The 19,910-nt window shown below is 33.0% G+C and overlaps 1 protein-coding gene across 3 annotated transcripts in view; it reads right to left on the bottom strand.

The window, feature by feature from the left end:
• PPP4R4 (protein phosphatase 4 regulatory subunit 4) overlaps positions 1-19,910 on the bottom strand; it is a 115,913-nt gene that overhangs the window by 5,058 nt on the left and 90,945 nt on the right. For all 3 annotated transcript variants that reach the window (XM_017547010.2, XM_017547013.2, XM_017547012.2), the window contains 7 exons: positions 18,743-18,887; positions 16,545-16,586; positions 16,003-16,077; positions 10,519-10,588; positions 9,997-10,083; positions 9,577-9,670; positions 8,435-8,505 (listed from right to left, as the gene is read on the bottom strand). In XM_017547010.2, the coding sequence (XP_017402499.1) occupies positions 8,435-8,505; positions 9,577-9,670; positions 9,997-10,083; positions 10,519-10,588; positions 16,003-16,077; positions 16,545-16,586; positions 18,743-18,887 (584 nt within the window). The remainder of the gene's footprint in view (positions 1-8,434; positions 8,506-9,576; positions 9,671-9,996; positions 10,084-10,518; positions 10,589-16,002; positions 16,078-16,544; positions 16,587-18,742; positions 18,888-19,910) is intronic.

The following is a 19,910-nucleotide window of genomic DNA, read 5'->3' as shown; positions in this document are numbered from 1 at the left end:
GCGCCACCATGCCCAGCTGAATTTTTGTATTTTTAGTAGAGACGGGGTTTCACCATGTTGACCAGGATGGTCTCGATCTCTTGACCTCGTGATCCACCCGCCTCGGCCTCCCAAAGTGCTGGGATTACAGGCGTGAGCCACCGCGCCCGGCCCTTTTTCACTTTTTAAATCAATTTTATGAGGGTATAATTTACATACAACAAAGAGCAAAAAGTTAAGGTTTTGACATATGTACACCCCCATGAAGATCATGACAATGAAGATGTGAGCCCATCTATCACTATGAAACAGTCCTTCATACCCCATCGCAATCCTCCTCCTCCCTCTCCAAACCACTCCTGTCAACTATAAATCAGTTTGCATTGTCCAGAATTTTATATAAATGAAAACATACAGTATATACTCTTTTTTGTCTGGTTTCTTTCATTCAGCATAATTTTGAAATTCCTGTTTTACGTATCAATACTTTCTTCCTTTTTACTTCTTACTGGTATTGTGTAAATATGTCAAAATTTGTTTACCCATAATATCTGTTGATAGACATATCTATTTTTTCCAGTTTTTATACATTACAAATAAAGCTGCTATGAACACTCATGTACAAGTCTGTGTGTGGACATATGTATTAGTTTCTTCTCAGTAAATGCCTAGAAGTGAAACTGCTGGGTCACATACTAAATATATATTTAAATTCCTAAGAAACTACCAAATTAATGTCCACCATTCTTTTCCTTCCTGACATTTCTGCCAGGAACATATGAGAATTTTGGAGAGTTACTCCACATCCTCACACACACTTGATATTATGTCTTTTTAGTTTTAGACATTCTAGCAGATGTGAAGTGGTAACTCCGTGGGTACTTTTATTTTTTATTGCTTTTAAATTTCCATTTCCCTAATGATTAGGATGTTAAGCATCTTTTCATGCACTTACTTGTGTAACTTTTGTGAAGTTCAAATTCAAATCTTTTCCCCATTTTAAAATTGGTTGCCTAATTTTTATAAAGACATCTTTGTATATTCTGGATACAAATCCTTTGTCTGGAATGTATACTATGAATATTTTCTCCAAATCTATGCCTTGCCTTTTATTTTTAACGCTCTATTCCAAACCCAGATGCTTTAATTTTGATGAAGCCCAGTATGCTAATATTTTTGTTTTATGGTCAAGATAATCTTTTGTATTACCAAATCACAAAGACGTTCTTCTATATTTTCTTTATGCTTAGGTTTATAATATATTTTGAGTTAATTTTGTGTATAGTGTGAGATAAGATTTGAGATTCACAGAAATGGAAAGCCAGATGCTGCATGTTTTCACTTATAAGTGGAGCTAAATAACATGTACATGTGGTCGTGGAATGGGGAATACTTATCACTGGAGAATAGGAAGGGTGGGAGTGTCAGAGAGTGTGAAGGATGAGAAATTGCTTAATGTGTAAAATGTACACTATTAGGTTACACTAAAAGCCCAGACTTTACCACTATGTAATATATCCATGTAATAAAACTGTACTTGTATGCTTTAAATTTATACAAATTTTTAAAAGAATTAACGTTCAGGGTGTGTTTTTGTTTTTGTTCCTTTAATATGGATATCCATTGATTCTAGCACCACTTTTTAAATAGAATTTATTTTTTAGAACAGTTTTAAGTTTACAGCAAAATTGACTGGAAGGTACAGAGATTTCGCATATCTCCCCACTCATACACAGCCTCCCAACTTCCCTGTCCCCCAACAGTGGTACATTTGTTGCATTGGTGAACCTACATTGACACGTCATTATCACCCAAAGTCCACAGGTTACATTAGAGTTCACTCTTGATGGCGTACATGCTATAAATTTGGACAATATAGAAATGAGTTTCTATCATTTTAGGATCATACAGGGTGTTTTCACTACCCTAAAAATTATCTGTGTTCCACCTATTCATTTCTCCTTCCCCCCAACCTCTGACAACTACTTATCATTTTATTGTCTCCATAGTTTTATCTTTTCCAGGATGTCATATAGTAGGAATGCTACCTTTTCAATTTGCTTCTTTCACTTAGTAGTATGTATTTAAGGTTCCTTCATGTCTTTTCATGGCCTGATGGATCATTTCATTTTAGCACTGCATAATATTCCATTGTCTGGATGTATTACACTTTGCTTATTCATCTACTACTGAAGAACATTTTGTTTGCTCTCAAATTTTGGCAATTGTGAATAAAGTTTATATAAACATTCATGTGCAGGGTTTTGTGTGGACATACGTTCTCAACTTCTGTGGATGAAGACCAAGGAGCGTGACTGCTATGTCATATAGCAAGAGTATGTTTAGTTTTGTAAGAAACTACCAAACTGATGTTCCATAGTGGCTGCACCATTCTGTATTCCCACCAGCAATGAATGAGAGTTCCCACTGCTTCACATCCTCACCAGGATTTGCTGTCAGCATTTTGGATTTTGACCATTCTAATAGGTGTGTCGTGGGACTTCATTGTTTTAATTTGTATCGACTTTATGATATATGATGTTGAACATCTTTACATATGCTTATTTTCCATCTACATATCTTCTTCAGTGAGGTATCTGTTCAAGTCTTTGCTCATTTTTTAATCAGGCTGTTAGTTTTCCTACTGTTAAGTTTCATAAGTTTTTTGTATATTTTAGATAAAAGTCCTTTATCAGGTTATGTGTTTCGCAAACATTTTCTCCCAGTCAGTGGCTTGCATTCTCATTCTCTTGACAGTAGTTTTCAAACAGCAGTTTTCATTTTAATGAATTCCAGCTTATTCTTTATTTCATAGATTGTGCCTTTGACATGGTATTTAAAAATGTCATTACCATAAGCAAGGCAATCTAGATTTTCTCCTGTGTTATCTTCTAGGAATTTTATAGTTTTGCATTTTACATTTAAACAGTGGCTCATTTTTGAATAAATTTTTGTGAAAAATCTAATTTTTCTTTTTTTTTTTTTGGCATGCGGGTGTCTTATTGGTCCATCTGCATATGTTTGAAAAGACTATCTTTTCTCCATTGCATTGGCTTTGCTCCTTTGTTAAATATCATGTGATTATACTTACATAGGTCTATTTCTGAGCTCCCTATTCTGTTCCTTCAATCTATTTGACTATTCTTTTGCCGATACCACACTGTCTTATTACTGTAGCTTTATAGTAAGTCTTGACGTCAGGTGGTCTCGATCTTCCAGCTTTGTTCTTCATTATTATGTTGGCTATTCTGGGGTTTTTCTTCTCTAGGTAAACTTTGGAATCAGTTTGTTGATATCCACCAAATAGCTTGTTGGGATTTTGACTGAGACTGCATTGAGTTTATAGATCAAGTTGGGAAGAACTAACATCTTGACAATATTGAGTTTTTCTAGCAATCAACATGAGATATCTCCTTCTTTATTTAGTTCTTTGATTTCTCCCATCAGTTTTGTAGTTTTCCTTACATAGATCTTGTACATATTTTGTTAGAGTTATGCCTAAGTATTTCACTTCTCTGAGTGCTAATGTAAATGGTATTGTGCTTTTAATTTTAAATTCCTACTTTTTCATTGCTGGAATATAGGACATATTGAACTTTGTACATTAACCTTATATTGACCTTCATATATTAACTTTATATTCTGCAGCCTTGCTATAATCACTTCTTAGTTCCAGAAGTGTTTCTGTCAATTCTTGTGAATTTTCTACATAGATAACCATGTTATCTGTGACCAAACACAATTTGAGTCCTTCCTTCGAAAATCAGTATATCTTTTCTTTCCTTTTCTAGAACTTCCAGTATGATGATAAAAAGGAATGGTGAGAGGAGGACATCCTTGTCTTGTTCCTGATATTAGGGAGAAAGCTTCTAGTTCCTCACTACTGTGATGTCATCTGTAGATTTTTTTGTAGATATTCCTTAAAAGTTGAGGAAGTTCTCTATTCCTAGCTTACTGATGGTTTTTACCATGAATAGGTGTTGGATTTTGTCAAATGTCTTTTCTTCATGTATTAGTATGATCATGTGATTTTTCTTCCTTAGACTGTTGGTGTGATGTATTACAGGAACTGGGATAAATCCTACTCAGTTTTGATGTGTAATTCTTTTATATATTGTTGGATTTGATTTACTAATATGTTTTGGTGATTGTTGCATTTGTAGTCATGAAAGATATTGGTATCTAGTATTCTTTTCTTGGAATGACTTTGATTTTGGTAGCAGGGTAATGCTGACCTCACAGAATGAGTTAGGGTGTATTCGTGTTGCTTCTATCTTGTAAAAGAGACTGCAGATAATTAGTATAATTTATTCCCTAAATATTTGGTAGAATTTATCAGTGAACCCATCTGGGCTAGTTGTTTTCTGTTCTGGAAGATTATTAATTACTCATTCAATTTCCTTAATAGATATAAGCCTATTCAGATTGTCTATTTCTTCTTGTGTGAGTCTTGAATTGTCTGTTTTCTTTTCCTTTTTTTTTTTTTTTTTTTNTTTTTTTTTTTTTTTTTTTTTTTTTTCTGAGATGGAGTTTCTCTCTGGCTTCTAGGCTGGAGTGCAGTGGCATGATCTCGTCTCACTGCGACCTCCGCCTCCTGGGTTGAAGTGATTCCCATCTCAGCTTCCTGAGTGGCTGGGACTACAGGTACATGCCACCATGCCAAGCTAATTTTTGTATTTTTAGTAGAGACCAGGTTTCACCATGTTGGTCAGGCTAGTCTTGAACTCCTGACTTCAGGTAAGCCACACGTCTCTGCCTCCCAAAGTTCTGGGATTACAGGTGTGAGCCACCGTGCCTGGATGAATTGTGTCTTTCAAGGAACTGGCCCATCCAGCACCATTTAAAAAAATATTATTCTATCACCATTGATTTATCTTGAAGCCTTTGTTAAAATCAACTTACTATATACGACAACATAGAAAACAATGTCTTGATTTCCAGAATTTTATAGTAATTGTTGAAATCAAACTTACATTTAAGTTATCCAGCTTTTTCTTTTGCAAAACTATTTTGGCTAAGCTGGGGTCCTTTTGCATTTCAATACAGATTTTTAGAATCAGCCTATAAGTTTCTGCAAAAAGACTACTAGAATTTTAATTAGGATTTCATTTAATCTCTGGATCAATTTAGAAAAAAAGTGACATTGGAACAATATTAAGTTTTTCAATCCATAAACATGTTACACCTCTCCATTTACTTAGGTCTTTAGCTTCTTTCAGCAATGTTTTAAAGTTTTATGTATATGTAGCACATTTTGTTAAATCTGTCCCTGGGCATTTAGTGTTTTTGAAGATACTATAAATGATTTTTTTAAATAAACTGTCTTTTTAGAACAGTTTTGATTTACAGAAAAATTGAGAAGACAGATAAGGAATTCTCATATATCCCTTCACCCAATATCCTCTATTATTAACACCTTATATAAGTATGCTATATTTATTATATTTAACGAACCAATACTGATACATTATTAACTAAAATCCATAGAAGTTGTAATTTTATCTAATAACAACTTTTTCTGTCTCGGGATCCCATCCAGAATACTACATCACATTTACTTGTTAGTTCCCCTTAGGCTCTGGCTGTGACAGTTCCTCAGACTTCCCTTAACAGTTTTGAGTGGTATAATTGATGACAGGCCAGAAGTCACCACACAATAAACAGTGGATTCATGTTAAGTAAAAAGTATCCAATCTCGCATTCCAAAATATGACTCTGACCTTTCCTTACAGTTTCATCTAACACTACTCCTTTACATTCACTCCACACTCCAACCAAACTAGTCAACTGTTGCTCCCTGAAAACACCAACAATCATCTTTCATTTATGACTGGTGCTGTGAATGGAATGTTATTCTATACACATCTCTGTCTGTCAAAATCCTAGCATACCTTAAGGTTGATCTCAAATGACACAATCATCTTGAAGCCTGTTTTGAGTCCCACAATTAAATAAGATCTATTCTCTATGCAAATACCTGACACATTTGTTAAAAGATATTCTGCTTCCATTTTCTCTTTGTAGATGTGTTACTATACAGTAAAATTTTTCGGTTTCTATTTTAAGTAATAAATAACAATAATAAGCACTTTTTCTAACCAAGAACCCTAGGAGATATTTCATTCAACCTACAGTTCTCCCTCAACTAAAAATAATATTAAGATAGAATATTTTTCAAATATTTAAATAAAATACTCTCATGATATAGTTTGGCTCTGTGTCCCTACTCAAATATCACCTTAAACTGTAATAATCTCCTCATGTCATGGGAAAGACCCAGTGGGTCTCTCCCAGTGGGAGGTAACTGAATTATGGGGGTGGATTTTTCCCATGCAGTTCTCATAACAGTGAGTAAGCCTCACAAGATCTGGTGGTTTTATAAAAGGGCAGTTCCCCTGCACATACCCTCTTGCTTGCTGCCATGTAAGACATGTCTTGCTTCCCCTTTGCCTTCTGCTATGATTGTGAGGCCTCTGCAGCCATGTGGAACTATGAGTCAATTAAACCTCTTTCCTATATAAATTACCCAGTCTTGGGTATGTCTTTATTAACAGCATGAGAACAGACTAATATATTTCATAAAATACCTCATTTAAGACTTTGGATGTAAGTTTTAGAATCTGTGGACCATATCTACTCTCTTGGTTCTCAAGTTCACTTAAAAACTAGTAAAGTGAAAACTAATGCACATAATTAAAACTTTTAAAAACCACTTCTGAATCAATATTCTTAATGATTTTGACAAAGAAATTTCTTAACAAAAAATGTTACCAGATCATAAATAAATATGTTCACTTGCTCAATACAGCTAAGTGAAGAAGTGCCAAGAGGACAGGTGAGATCCATCCAAGTCTGAAGAACGCCTTATGAACATCTATAATTATCCACACCATTACCTCAGTATCCCATCCAGAATACATCACATTTACTTGTGAGTTCTCCTTAGGCTTTGGCTGTGACCGTTTCTCAGCCACTCTGTATTTTAAATAAAGTTCTTAAACTCTGAATGTTCCTTAGTATTGACCTAAAGAATTCACTGCTTTACTGGGCTGAAAGTAATCAATGGGTTTATTATATATAGTCCAAGATATGGGGAAAATTTTAGTTTGTCAACTTTCTGTTACCAAATTCTTCTGATAATCATAGTCCACCTTGGAGAACCACTCTATATACTGTACATGAATGTCAATGCTTTAATGCTAGAAAGATTTTCTGTTCCAGCAAATGAAACACTGTTTACAGAACAGCTAATGAGTATATACATTCTTCATGAGAATTTTTAAAAAATTAAAGATGACAGAATACTCAAAATGCAACCTTAAAAGAAAATGTAACTAAGCTCTTAAAAATTTCAGATCTTTGAGCAGGTTCACTATTATTTATACTAAAAAAAATTACGATAGATTAACAGTAAAATTTTCAACCAATATTTCCAAGGCATAAAGTTAAAAACACACATTTAGCCACTAGTAATTTCAGCAATATATTCTACATTATTAGTAGTATAATTCTATAATCTATTCTATAAACCAGAGGTCAGCAAATTACAGTCTGTGGGTCAAATCTCGCCCACGGCCTGTTTTTGTAAATAAAGTTTTATTGGAACACAGCCATATCTATTCATTATGTACTGTCTATGGCTGCTTTAACTCAGCAACAGCAGAGTTCAATAACTGTGACAGGGCTGGATATAGTGGCTCACACCTGTCATCCCAGCACTTTGGGAAGCCAAGGCAGATAGATAACAAGGTCAAGAGATCGAGACCATCCTGGCCAACGTAGTGAAACTCTGTCACTACTAAAAATACAAATATTAGCTAGGCGTGGTGGCATGCCCCTGTTATCCCAGCTACTCAGGAGGCTGAAGCAGGAGAATCGCTTGAACCTGGGAGGCAGAGGTTGCAGTCAGCCAAGATCACGCCACTGCACTCCAGCCCAGGCGACAGAGCGAGACTCAGTCTCAAAAAAAATAAAATAAAATAACTGTGACCGACCAATTTGGCCAACAAAGCCTGTATGTTTACCCTCTGGCCTTTCAGAGAAATGTGCTGACCTCTGCCATAAACTTCTAAATACATAATACTGTAAATGTTTAGCTGTTCATCTAGATTTATAGTGAAGTCCTGCTGTTTTTAACCTCCTTAAAAATCATTGCAAAATCTTTTTGTCTGTGCCTCAGTAAGCCTTCTAAGTTTGGTAAAACCTACCCTATCACTTTTGTTCTTCCTCTATTTTAAAAGCATTAAACTCCAAGCCTTGACTTTTTACCTTGAAGACAAAATAGTTTAGTCAAATATTTTCTCAACTGCTAGAGAAAAGTTTAATTTCTTAGGGATATGATAACGATATAAATTTAGGAAAACACGGCATCTAGTAGTAAAGAAATAATTCATTTAAGAAAAATCATATTTTATTAAATTTAGCAAGTTTTTGAAGAACTTAGATTGCTACTTACCAGTTAATGAAAGCACAGAAGTCTTTCCTAACCCTGAGACAGAAGCTGTGTATCCTGTTGTAGAACTTTTACTAGAAAACAACATGATTTAGTTTAAAATATAAAAACACACTTCTTACAATCTCAGTCATCTAACACTTGCGCTGTTTTACTCTTCTTTTTAATGCTTTCCTCTACTTATGAAACAGTTGTTGCTTTTATTTCTCATTTGTTTTATTATACTCATGCCTCATAACACTTACTTTGTCTATAAATTAAAAGCATTTCCTTAAACTTTTGCTTCATCAGAATTTCTTTTGATGTTCAAGCAAGGCAGCTAAGATGGGTAAAAATTTTCTTGGAAATAAAACTTACCTTTAGTTATAATCTCTTTTTTCTACCTTAAGATCACTCTATTGGCTAGGTACTCTTGATAGATCTATTGATAATGCCCCAAAACACAGCTAAAATTCTGGAAGAAGCTATCTTTAATAAAAGAAAAATACTTTTTTCTGAAAGATGGCATTTATCTTGATAGACAAAGGAATACTTTTAAAAATATTTGTCTCTTAAACTTATTTTACATGTCAATTGACATATAGCTGTTTATACAGCACATATAAAAAATCATTGTAATTTAATTTATATTGATTCTCTCCTAATCGTAACTGCTTGTAATTTTGTCTCCTGGGCTAAAGGGGAAGCCAGACATTCATCTATTGTCAGGACAATTCTGCTGTGATCACTTTATCATATGAACATGCATGTGGCTTCTTTATAGACAGAAACAATATTAGTAGCAAATAGATGTCCATACATATTTAGAAAATGGGGCATACTCATACCTATTAAAAGTTAAATGGCATATGTGATATAGTACTACTTCCCTCATGAAATAATACACAGATTAATTCTATGATATTATTAAATTGTATCATGGCAGCATTCTTCATAGAATGCCAGGATACCTATTTTTTGTGAAAATTGGTGGACATCTCTTATTTTTAAATATAACAATCCCTACAGAAGAAAATTGACAAAATACTGGCCTATAAAAAAACCTCAAAATTAATTTTGATTTTTATAAAATGTAAACTCATATATATGAAGATGTGAATAAAGATAAAAATTATGTTAAAAATTGAAGAGCTGAGAGATCATACCTTGCACATTTCTCTAAGTTGCCATATTTTGCATGAAAAGCTTGATTATTAAAAGACTGGCTTCGAATCAGTTTGGATTTCTTGATTTCTTTACCTAGAGTAATAAGCAGAAAAAAGGAAAATGTATTAAGTTCATCCTTAGCTGCCCCAACCTCCATTCCCTCCCCAACTACCATCACTTTTAGTAAAACACAGATGGCTTTAGCCCTTTTTTCCTTAGTTTGAGCTCACTGAAGTATCTCTTACCGATACTATCCATTAAGAACTACCAAAACAACTAATAATAGAAGGTGAAAAGTGCTTTAGAATGAGATATTTTATCCTATTATATCTCATCTAATAGAGTGACTTTGCCAGAAATTAATTTTTATAAAAGGAAGAAAAATTATTAAAAAGATATGAAAAGAAGTTATTTCTTACTTGTTGATGGGGTGACAGAAGAAGGTCCAGGAACAGAAATGGGGATGTTCTTGGGCAGACTTTGTGTTGGTGTCTTAGTGTCTCTACCTAAAATAAACTCTGTTTTAAATTCTATAATTTCCTCTGAGTCCTTATTAATCTCCATAAATATACAATACAACCCAGATAATATGAATCATTATCCCTACCTAAGGAGCTTTCTTTTCCAAATATTCTTACTTTGTAATATTTACATATTTCAATCTTTGTTATTCAGTGATCAATTTCACAATCTTACAGCTGTTATCAAGCTTTAATTTTTTCTTCTGAAGGATGTGAACATCCACTCTGGTTCCTGTCTTTCATTCATGTATTCTTAACATCTGTACCACATTAAGCAGCCAATTTTCAAACTGACTTTTGAAAAATGAAAGAAAGTAAAGCAATTTTCCATATAAATAAAAAATTCAGCATATTGTTTCAGAATACCAGGATGCAACATTAATTTTGTAACTAAGTGGTGAAGACAGAAAAACTACTTACGTTTCTTTTCATACATTTTATCACTCATGGGCCTTCCATCATTCTGTTGCTTTTCTTTCTCTAATTGTTCCTGTTATTAAGACAGTATCTTGTATTAAAGGTACAACTTAAATAGGTTTAGAAAATTGTTCTGAGAAATTAAGCATTCAAGATTCAAATAAAGTTCATAAAAAGGAAGTATTTTTTTTTCAATGTTGGTGTCTAAAAAATTCAGGGTCCTTGGGGGTTTGTCAAGCTAAAACAATGAGTTTGGTACCTCTGTAATAATGAGCCTTCATTTTCTAGAAGGTATTTACTAATTTCCCTTAGCAAAATACCATTACTTTGGTCATTTCCATTTCAGATTGGTAAATGGTTAAATAATATCTTTCTTTAAAAAGACTGAGAGAAAAGAATATGGTCTCAGATATTTTTAAATGCTTTATTTAAGTATAATATATAGAGAGAGGCCAGGCACAGTGGCTCACGCATGTAATCCCAGCACTTTGGGAGGCTGAGGTGGGTGGATCATCTGAGGTCAGGAGTTCAAGACCAACCTGGCCAACATGAGGAAGTTTCATTTATGAAATTAGCCAGGCATGGTGGTGCATGCCTGTAATCCCAGCTACATGGGAGGTTGAGGCAGAAGAGTCGCTTCAACCCAGGAAGTGGAGATTGCAGTGAGCTGAGATTGCACCACTGAACTCCAGCCTGGGTGACAGAATGAGACTCCATCTCAAAAAAGAAAAAAAAAAACATATATATATATATATATATATATATATATATAAAATATTTCAAATATATATAAAATATATATATTTATTTGAAATATTTTATATATTTCATTATTTTATAAAATATATATAGTGTACTTTTACATATAAATATATATAGCTCTTTATATACATATATAAATATATGTATCTCTTTATAAAGTACATAAATTATTATTATTTTTTTTTTTTTTTTTTTTTAAAGTACATAAATTATAAGTGTACAAACTCATAGCTCAATGAATTTTCCCAAAATAGACACACTTGTATAACCAGCTCCAATATCAAAAAACAAACCATTACCAAAACACAGGAGCCCATTATGCCAACAGAATAGGCAAAAAAATCAAGAAACACAGCAAGTTCTGAACAAACTTGGTATAACTGACATGCACAGAATACTACAGTATTCTCCTTAGCAAAATACCATTACTTTGGTCATTTCCATATAGTCAACAAGTGTGAAATAAACATTCTTTTCAAGTACACATATAAACTAAGGGAAAACATGGAGAAAAGAAGATAAAGAATTTCCACATAGATGTGGACTATATAAAAAAATTAAATGGAAATTCTAAAACAGAAATAAAGCATAAAACTTCACTGGGTGGGATTAACAGAGTTAACCCTTTTCTACATATTTCCCTCTATTATCTTGATCACATTAATCACAGTTATCTTGAAGTCCTTGCCTACTAGCTGCAATATCAGAATTATTTGTGGGTATCTTTCTATTGTCTGTTTTTGTCTTGGGCTAGGTCATTTGGTCCTAAAATTTTTTGAGTCTTCCCTACAGCTTCACCCACTGGCAATCCTGAATTCTAATCTTGTTTTGAAAGACTGCTGAAATAATAAACTTTGCTTTTCAGAGGATTTCCCCTTTAAGCACACAAATTCTCAGCACAGAAATAGAAAATATAAAAGGAACCGAATGGAAATTTTAGAACTGAAAAATACTGGAAATAAAAAAATTCACTGGATAGGCTCAGCAGCTGAATGGAGGGGACAGGGAAAGAGTTGGCAACACTGAAGATACATCAAGAGAAATTATTCACATTGAGTAGCACAGAGTGTTTTAAAAACTGAGAAAGAACAAAGCCTCATAAGTCTATGGACAATAATAAAAGATCTAATATATATGCAATTAGTGACCCAGAAATAAGAGACAGAAAAATTGAAATAGAACATATATTTAAATAAACAATGACTAAATCTTCCCAAATTTCAGGAATGATATACGTTTACAGATTCAGTAAGATAAGCAAATCCAAATGGGATAAACTTCAAGCAAATAATGCCTAGACAACATCAAAAGCCAACTGCTAAAAACAAAAGATAAAAGAAAAAAATACTTGAAGAAAAAATACTGAGAAAACAATGCTTCATACAGAAGCACAAACAATTCAAATGAGAGTAGATATTTTATCAGATGTTATAGCGGCCAGAAGACAGATAGAAACACATTATTACAATGCAGTAAGGAAAAGGCTGTCAACCCAGACTTCTATCCCCAGTGAAAATATCCTTCAGGAATGAAGTAAAAATAAGATATCTTAGATAAAGAAAAAATAAGAGAAGTTGTCACCAGAAGATCTGCACTGCAAGATTTGGTAAAGAAAATTCTTCAGCCTGAAGGAAAAAAAAATACCAGAGAAAAATTTAGATCTTAAGCAATGAATGAAAAGCACTGGAAATGGTAAACATCTGAGTAAACATAGAAGTTAATACTCTTAAATTCTTCAAGATATATATGACAACTTAAAGCAAAATTACAACACTGGTGGGGACTTCAATACAGACATAATTCATATGACAACTGTAACATGAAGAATGGGTGTGGAGAGGGTAAAGAGATTTGTATTATTGTTAAGTGACATGAGATAATAATAACACTATGTAGACTGTAAAAGGTTAGGTATGGATATTAAAATCTCTAGAGAAACCAGCAAACAAATTCCAGAAAAAAGGAGAAAGGAAGAACACAAATCACTAGCACAACAATAAAATGGTTATCACCATAGATTACTACCATAATTAAAAGGAGAATATTATAAATAACTTCATGACAACAGATTTGTTTAAATAACATGTAAACTGGAGTGGGGGGGAAGCAATTTAGCAAAATTGACAACAGAAAAAACAGAAGATCTACATAATCTAATGTCTATTAAAGAAATAGAATCAATTATCAAAATACTTCCCAAAATGAAAACTCCAGGCTTAGATAACTTCACTAATGGATTCTATAAAACACTCAAGGCAAAAATAAAACCAATTTATACAAACTTGGTCAGAAAATAGAGAAGGTGGGAATACCATCCATCTTGTTTTATGAGGCCAGAATAACATTAATACCAAATCTGATCCCAAAAATGACAAAACAGGGAATTACAGGCCAATTTCACTGAATCTATGAACACAGATGTAAAATCCCTTAACAAAAACATTAACCAAGAATTCAATAAAGAAAAAGGATAATAAACCATTGCCAAATAGAGTTTATCTCCAAAATACAATATTGGTTTAACATTTGAAAAATAAGTGTAATTCAGTGTATTAGCAGAATGAAGGAGAAAAGCCAAACATCATTTCTAGATATAACCAAATGCAACAACCATTCATAAAAAACTCTCAGCAAACTAGGAGTCAGAAGTAACTTCCTCAATCTGAGAAAGGGCATCTACATAAAACCTACTTCTACCATCATACCTGATAATGAAAAACCGAACTGTTTGCCCCTATGATCAGTAAAAACACAAGGATGCCTACTTGTACCACTTTAATTTTACTAGAGGTCCTGGACCTTGCAATAAGATGAAAGAAAGAAACAAAAGGCATAAATATTGAATAGAAAGAAGTAATCTTGCTGTATTTAAAGAAGGTACAATGACTTACATAGAAAATCTTAGTTGTAGAAAATCTAAAAAGCAATTTCTAGAACAAATAAACAAATTTAGAAAGTTTATAAGATACAAGGTTAATGTATAAAAATCAACAGTATTCTTACACTCCAGAAAACAAAAAACTAGAAAGTGAAATAAAAAAGGTATAATTCCATTTATAATAATGCCAAAAACATAAAATACCTAGAAATAAATTCTAGACTTCATACCAAAATTCAAAGGCCCTAGACTGGCCTAAGCAATTTTAAAAAGGAACAAAGATGGAAAACTTACCCTACCAAACCTCGAAAACACTATAAAGTTACAGTGATCGAGACAGTTTGGTATTGCTTAAAAGATAAACTTATAAATAAGGGGAACAGAATAAAAGGAAGTCAAGAAATAAATACATATGTGTACAACTAATATTTTTTAAGGATGCAAAGGCAATTCAATGTGGAAAAGAAGGTTTGTTAACAAATGGTGCTGGAATAAGTGAATATTCCCATGGGAAAAAAAACATATCTTATATAAAAATGTACTTAAAATGAATCATAAACCTAAATGTAAAACCTAAAACTAAATTTTTTCAAAGAAAACACAGGAAAAAGTCTATGATCTTGGGACAGACAAAGGATTCCTGGAGCAAAAAAGAACCGTAAAATAAAGAATTGATAAACTAGGCTTCAACAAAATTAAATATTTCTATTGTTCAAAAGACACCATTAATAAATGAAAAGATAAAACTCAGACTCCAATAAAATACTCATAACATATAGATCTGTCAAGGAAATTATATTCAGAATGGATTAAAAGTTCTTACATCTCAATAATAATAATAATAAGCCACTTAAAATTCTGAAAACTTCATCAAATAAGAGAGAAAGATGGCCAGTAAGCGAAGACAAGATGCTTGACATCTCTAGGCACCAAGAATGTAAAAAGAGATTTAAAAAAAACAATGAGATACCATTACATACCCAATAGCATGGCTGGTAACTAAAGCTTTTTACCATAGACAATGGGGATATAAAATGGTACAACCACTTGAAAACAGTTTTGTTTTGTTTTTGTTTTTGTTTTTGTTTTTTTTTAAAGTTAACCAGGCCATACAATCCAGCCATTCTATTCCTAGGTATTTACCCAAGAGAAATGAAAACATGTCTACCCAAGGACTTCTTCACTAATGTTCAAAGCAACTATATTTGTCATATCCCCAAATTAGAAGTAAGCCAACTGTACACAAAAAGGTTAATGGATAAGCAAATTGTGATATATCCATAATATAGACTACTACTCAGAAATAAAAAGGAATGGCTTCTTGACGCATACAACAATATGGATAAATCGCAAAATAATTATGTTGGTAGAAAGATGCAGGACCAAAAATAGTATTAATACCGTAACAGATTACTCCATTTATATAAATTATAGAAAATGCAAGCTAATCTATAGTGACAGAAACTAGATCACTGGTTACTGGGGACTGGAGTAGAAGACATGGATTATAAAGGGGTAGAAATCTTTAAAGGAATAGAAACGTTTCATATTTTTTCACTGTGGTGATAGTTTTATAGATAAGTCAAAACTCATTAAATAGTATACTTTAAATATACGTAGTTGTCAATTATACTTCAGTAGTTTTTTTAAAAGGCTCTCAAATATAGTTTTCTTTCTAGTTCTTAAAAGAAGAGATTTCAGAAAACTGGGACTGTTCTTTAGTCATTTAAGAAGAAAACAACAGTAATGTGAAATGGTGAAATGGAAAGAAATCATTTTTTAAGTTTAATAACAAAACACAGTTAATATTCAGAAAAGAGTTTATGTGTGCATATGAAAAAACATACCATTTCCAAAAGAAGTAGTTCTTCTCTTTCTTTCTCTTGATCCAACAAATCTTTCTCATAAAACTTTTTCTGAAACTGTTTAAAGTTTTAAAATGAAATTGTAAAACATTAGTGATGAGTTTCTGCCAAGTTTAAAATATTCCTTTCAATGGAAGTGTTATGGTTTGGCTGTGTCCCCACCCAAATGTCATCTTGTAGCTCCCTTAATTTCCACGTGTTGTGGGAGGGACCTGGTGGGAGATGGCTGAATTATGGGGGTGAGTCTTTTTCATGCTGTTCTCATGACAGTGAATAAGTCTCACAAGATCTGACGATATTATAAGGGGGAGTTTCCCTGCACAAGCTCTCTTTTTGCCTGCTGCCATCCACATAAGATGTGATTTGCTCCTCCTTGCCTTCTGCCATGATTGTGAGGCCTCCCAGCCATGTGGAACTGTGAGTCCAATTAAACCTCTTTCTTTTGGAAATTGACCAGTCTTGGGTATGTCTTAATCAGCAGTGTGAAAACGGACTAACACAAAAAAGGAAGAGAGTATACTTACAGCATCCATAGACATTTCCATTCTGTCCAACTCTAATACAGTCTATAAAAAAAGTTTCTTAAAATTATTCAAAAGTAATTAAATTAAAAGAACCAGTCATTTCTCAGCAAGTTATTTTGCAGAGGGAGTTTCAAATAGGAGACTTCTGCACTATGGGGAAGGTTAGTCAGAAAATTCTAAAGTTTTGCCCAATTCTACACTGTACTTACAATCAACCTTTATACAATAATGGCAGGGTCAATTTTAACTTGAAAGTTTTTAACCTTAAGAAGACCAAGTCTACAGGCATATTTCAAATACCAAATTCATGCAATCTAACTCATTTCTAGTAAGCCCTAGTGCCAATCTTTTCTGAATTTTCAGAAATATATTGTAGCTTTTGAATTTTTAAAAAGTCTTTTAGCTATGTATGAATGAAGCAAGCCATCATTTGGCTTAATAATCCTAGTTCCCTTCTGTAGAAATTGTATATCTGTTCTGAAAATATTCTCTCAATTTATTATTTGTCTTTTGGAATATACTAGTTTGAAACAAATTATTCCAATCAAAACAATGGTCAATCTAACCCAAGGGTTTTGTCTCTGATAGAGTACAGTACTTCTAAAACTTATTCTACAAGAGTGACTCTAATGGCCAAAATAAAGTACATTTGGATATGCATAAATCCAAAGCTATCCATTACAAACATAAAATTTACTGGAAGCTTTTTCTGCTGAAATTTATGAAAAATTCATAATGTATGCCATGAAATACTCTCTTTCTAAAGTTACTTCTCATATTACAAAACTGATGAAACAATTCCATTTTTATCCAAAAGTTTTGTGTAGCTTCCTGGGAGTTTTCCATACTAATATCTCATTATACTACAGAATTTCCATGGGACAAACTGACTTCATTATATGCAGCATACTTAAAATAAGAGCTGTACTCCAGAACAATCCACTGAAGACTAATAATCCATCAATTTAATTACATTATTGTTGCACCTGTATGGGGTTAGCTTATATTGTCTCTCGAATTAATAAATTATTCTGAAAAACTAATTAACCCTCTCAAGTTTATTATTTTGACAAGTTAACTCCATTGCCTAAACTTCTATATTTAAACATTAAATAGTAAGGAAGGAACTACCTGATAAAAACAAGAGAGAGAGAGAGAGAGAGAGTATGTGTGTGTATGTATTTTTACATTTAAATGCACATCCAACTCTAGGTATTTCTGATTATATTAGTTGATGAAAGAAGAATTCACATTTCATTAAAACTATACTAATTAATACTGTCATTAAATCACTTAATTAAAAGATTCTTCATGTAACATCTGGCAATGATTTCTAGAAAAAATGAGAACTTTTTCTCACCATGTATGCTAATTTATTTATGACATTAATAAGGAAATTTCCCTTACTACAAATAAATGCTCAAACACTATGTGTCCTGAAGTTTATATTCAGATTCACAAAAGTAAATAATTTCACTTTAACTTATAAAAATATTAGTTATATATTCAGCATAAACAATTTTTGAAGAGTAAAAATTATTCTAAGATGTGGCTCACTAACCCAAAGTTTTACTGTTTTAGTTTTCCCAACATTTCCAAGGAATCCATATACTAAGATCTCATGCTAAAACAAACAAAAAGCTCATAAGGTACAATGTTACATCATTTACAAAGAAATGCACTCAGGGGTAGGTAAGAGGTCTCTATTCTAATCCTCCTGGTTCTGCTACTTACTAATATGATCTCAAGCAGACACAGTATTTCTAGGCATAGAACTTATATAAAGTCAAACAGACTCCTGAATTAACTCTAAGGGCCCTCCCAGAGATAAGTTTCTATAAAATGTGATTTTCCCAATTTCACCAACAAAGTTTTACTGGATTATAATCACTTATATAGAAAGTCTGATAAATAAAATATGTATTATTAATTGAACAGTGTTTATTGAGCACCTAACTTGTGAAACTCTCTCTCTCTCATGGGCTTATATTACTAGCAATAAAAATTTAATATCTAGGTGCCCTTTGGAAGAAACTTTCATATCCAGTTGTAGCACATATAAACCAAATCATTTACTAATTCTTACAACTCTAGCAAGGATAAAAATATTTTAATATATTGCTACTTGTCAAGCTGAAATAGTGAAGCTATGATTCTTACTACCTTAATGCAAAAAAAAACACAAGAGTGATACTTACTCTTTTTACAATAGCCAGAACATCTTTATCTTTTTCTTGACACAGGAGTTTTCTCACACACATTTCTAACTGCTGAAGTAGATGCTTATCAGCAGGAATCTTCAGAGTAGATTTCACTTTGGGCAACAAGTAGCAAAGTTTCATTCTACAATAAAGAGTATTTACTCTTGAGAGAATTTAATAACTAAGAATAACAGTAACATGAAACAAAGAAAAATCCAAGTTTTAGATAACCTGAGAGTTCATTTATTCATGCAAGATATATGTATGGAGTATCTATAATGTGTCAAGCATTCATCATTCTGGATGCTGAGATACAACAGTAAATAAAACCAATAAAATTCTCTGCTCTCCTGGAGCTTACATTATATTATGAGAGCAGAAAAGAGAAAAACAGGTAGAAATCTGTCAGAGAGTGTTAAGTGCTATGGAGAAAAATAAGGAAGGGAATAAAGGCAAGGGAGTCCCAGAGGCTGGGGATTAATCAGTTTTAAAGCAGGTGACCAGAGAGGATTGTCAGTAAAGGTTCCACTGCAGAGATGACATTTAAGCAAAGACCTAAAGAAAATTAGGGAATGAGTCGTGTGAATATCTGGAAAAGAGCATCATAGCAAATATGGAGAGCTTTTCTACTATTGGTCCAAATGAGCAAACAGGCCATTGTGCCTAAACAGAGTGAAGGTGAAACTAGCAGGAGAGCTCAGACTGGTAAGTAAGAGGCTTTGAGGGCCACTGTAAGGAAATTGCCTTTTGAGTATGACAAGAAGCCACTGGTAGGCTGTGAGCATAGGGGTGAAATGATCTGACAATGTTTTACAAGCATCCTCTGCCTACTTTGTTGAATGAAATCAGACTGCAGCTGGTCAAGGACAGAAAAAGAGAAATAGGAAACGCCCTTACAATATTTCAGGCAAGAGATGATGGTACATTGAACCAGAGTGTTAGAGTAAAAGGTGGTGAGAAGTAGTTGGATCCTGAATATCTTTTACAAGCAGCAGGATGTGCTGAGGGATTGGAGGTAGAATGATAAAGAGAGGAATTTATTTAAAGTTTTGAGGTTGGAAGATGAAATGGTTATTTCCTGAGATGGGGAAGACTACAGAAGGAGCAAAAGCAGATAAGAGAGATGAAGATTTAATTCTGGACACATCAAGTCTGAGATGTCTAT

This window comes from Cebus imitator, unplaced genomic scaffold, assembly GCF_001604975.1.
Source record: "Cebus imitator isolate Cc_AM_T3 unplaced genomic scaffold, Cebus_imitator-1.0 Scaffold193, whole genome shotgun sequence".
In the NCBI taxonomy this organism is placed as follows: domain Eukaryota; kingdom Metazoa; phylum Chordata; class Mammalia; order Primates; family Cebidae; genus Cebus; species Cebus imitator.
The sequence above is the reverse complement of the archived record's forward strand: the minus strand, read 5'-3'. Positions and strand labels throughout refer to the sequence as shown.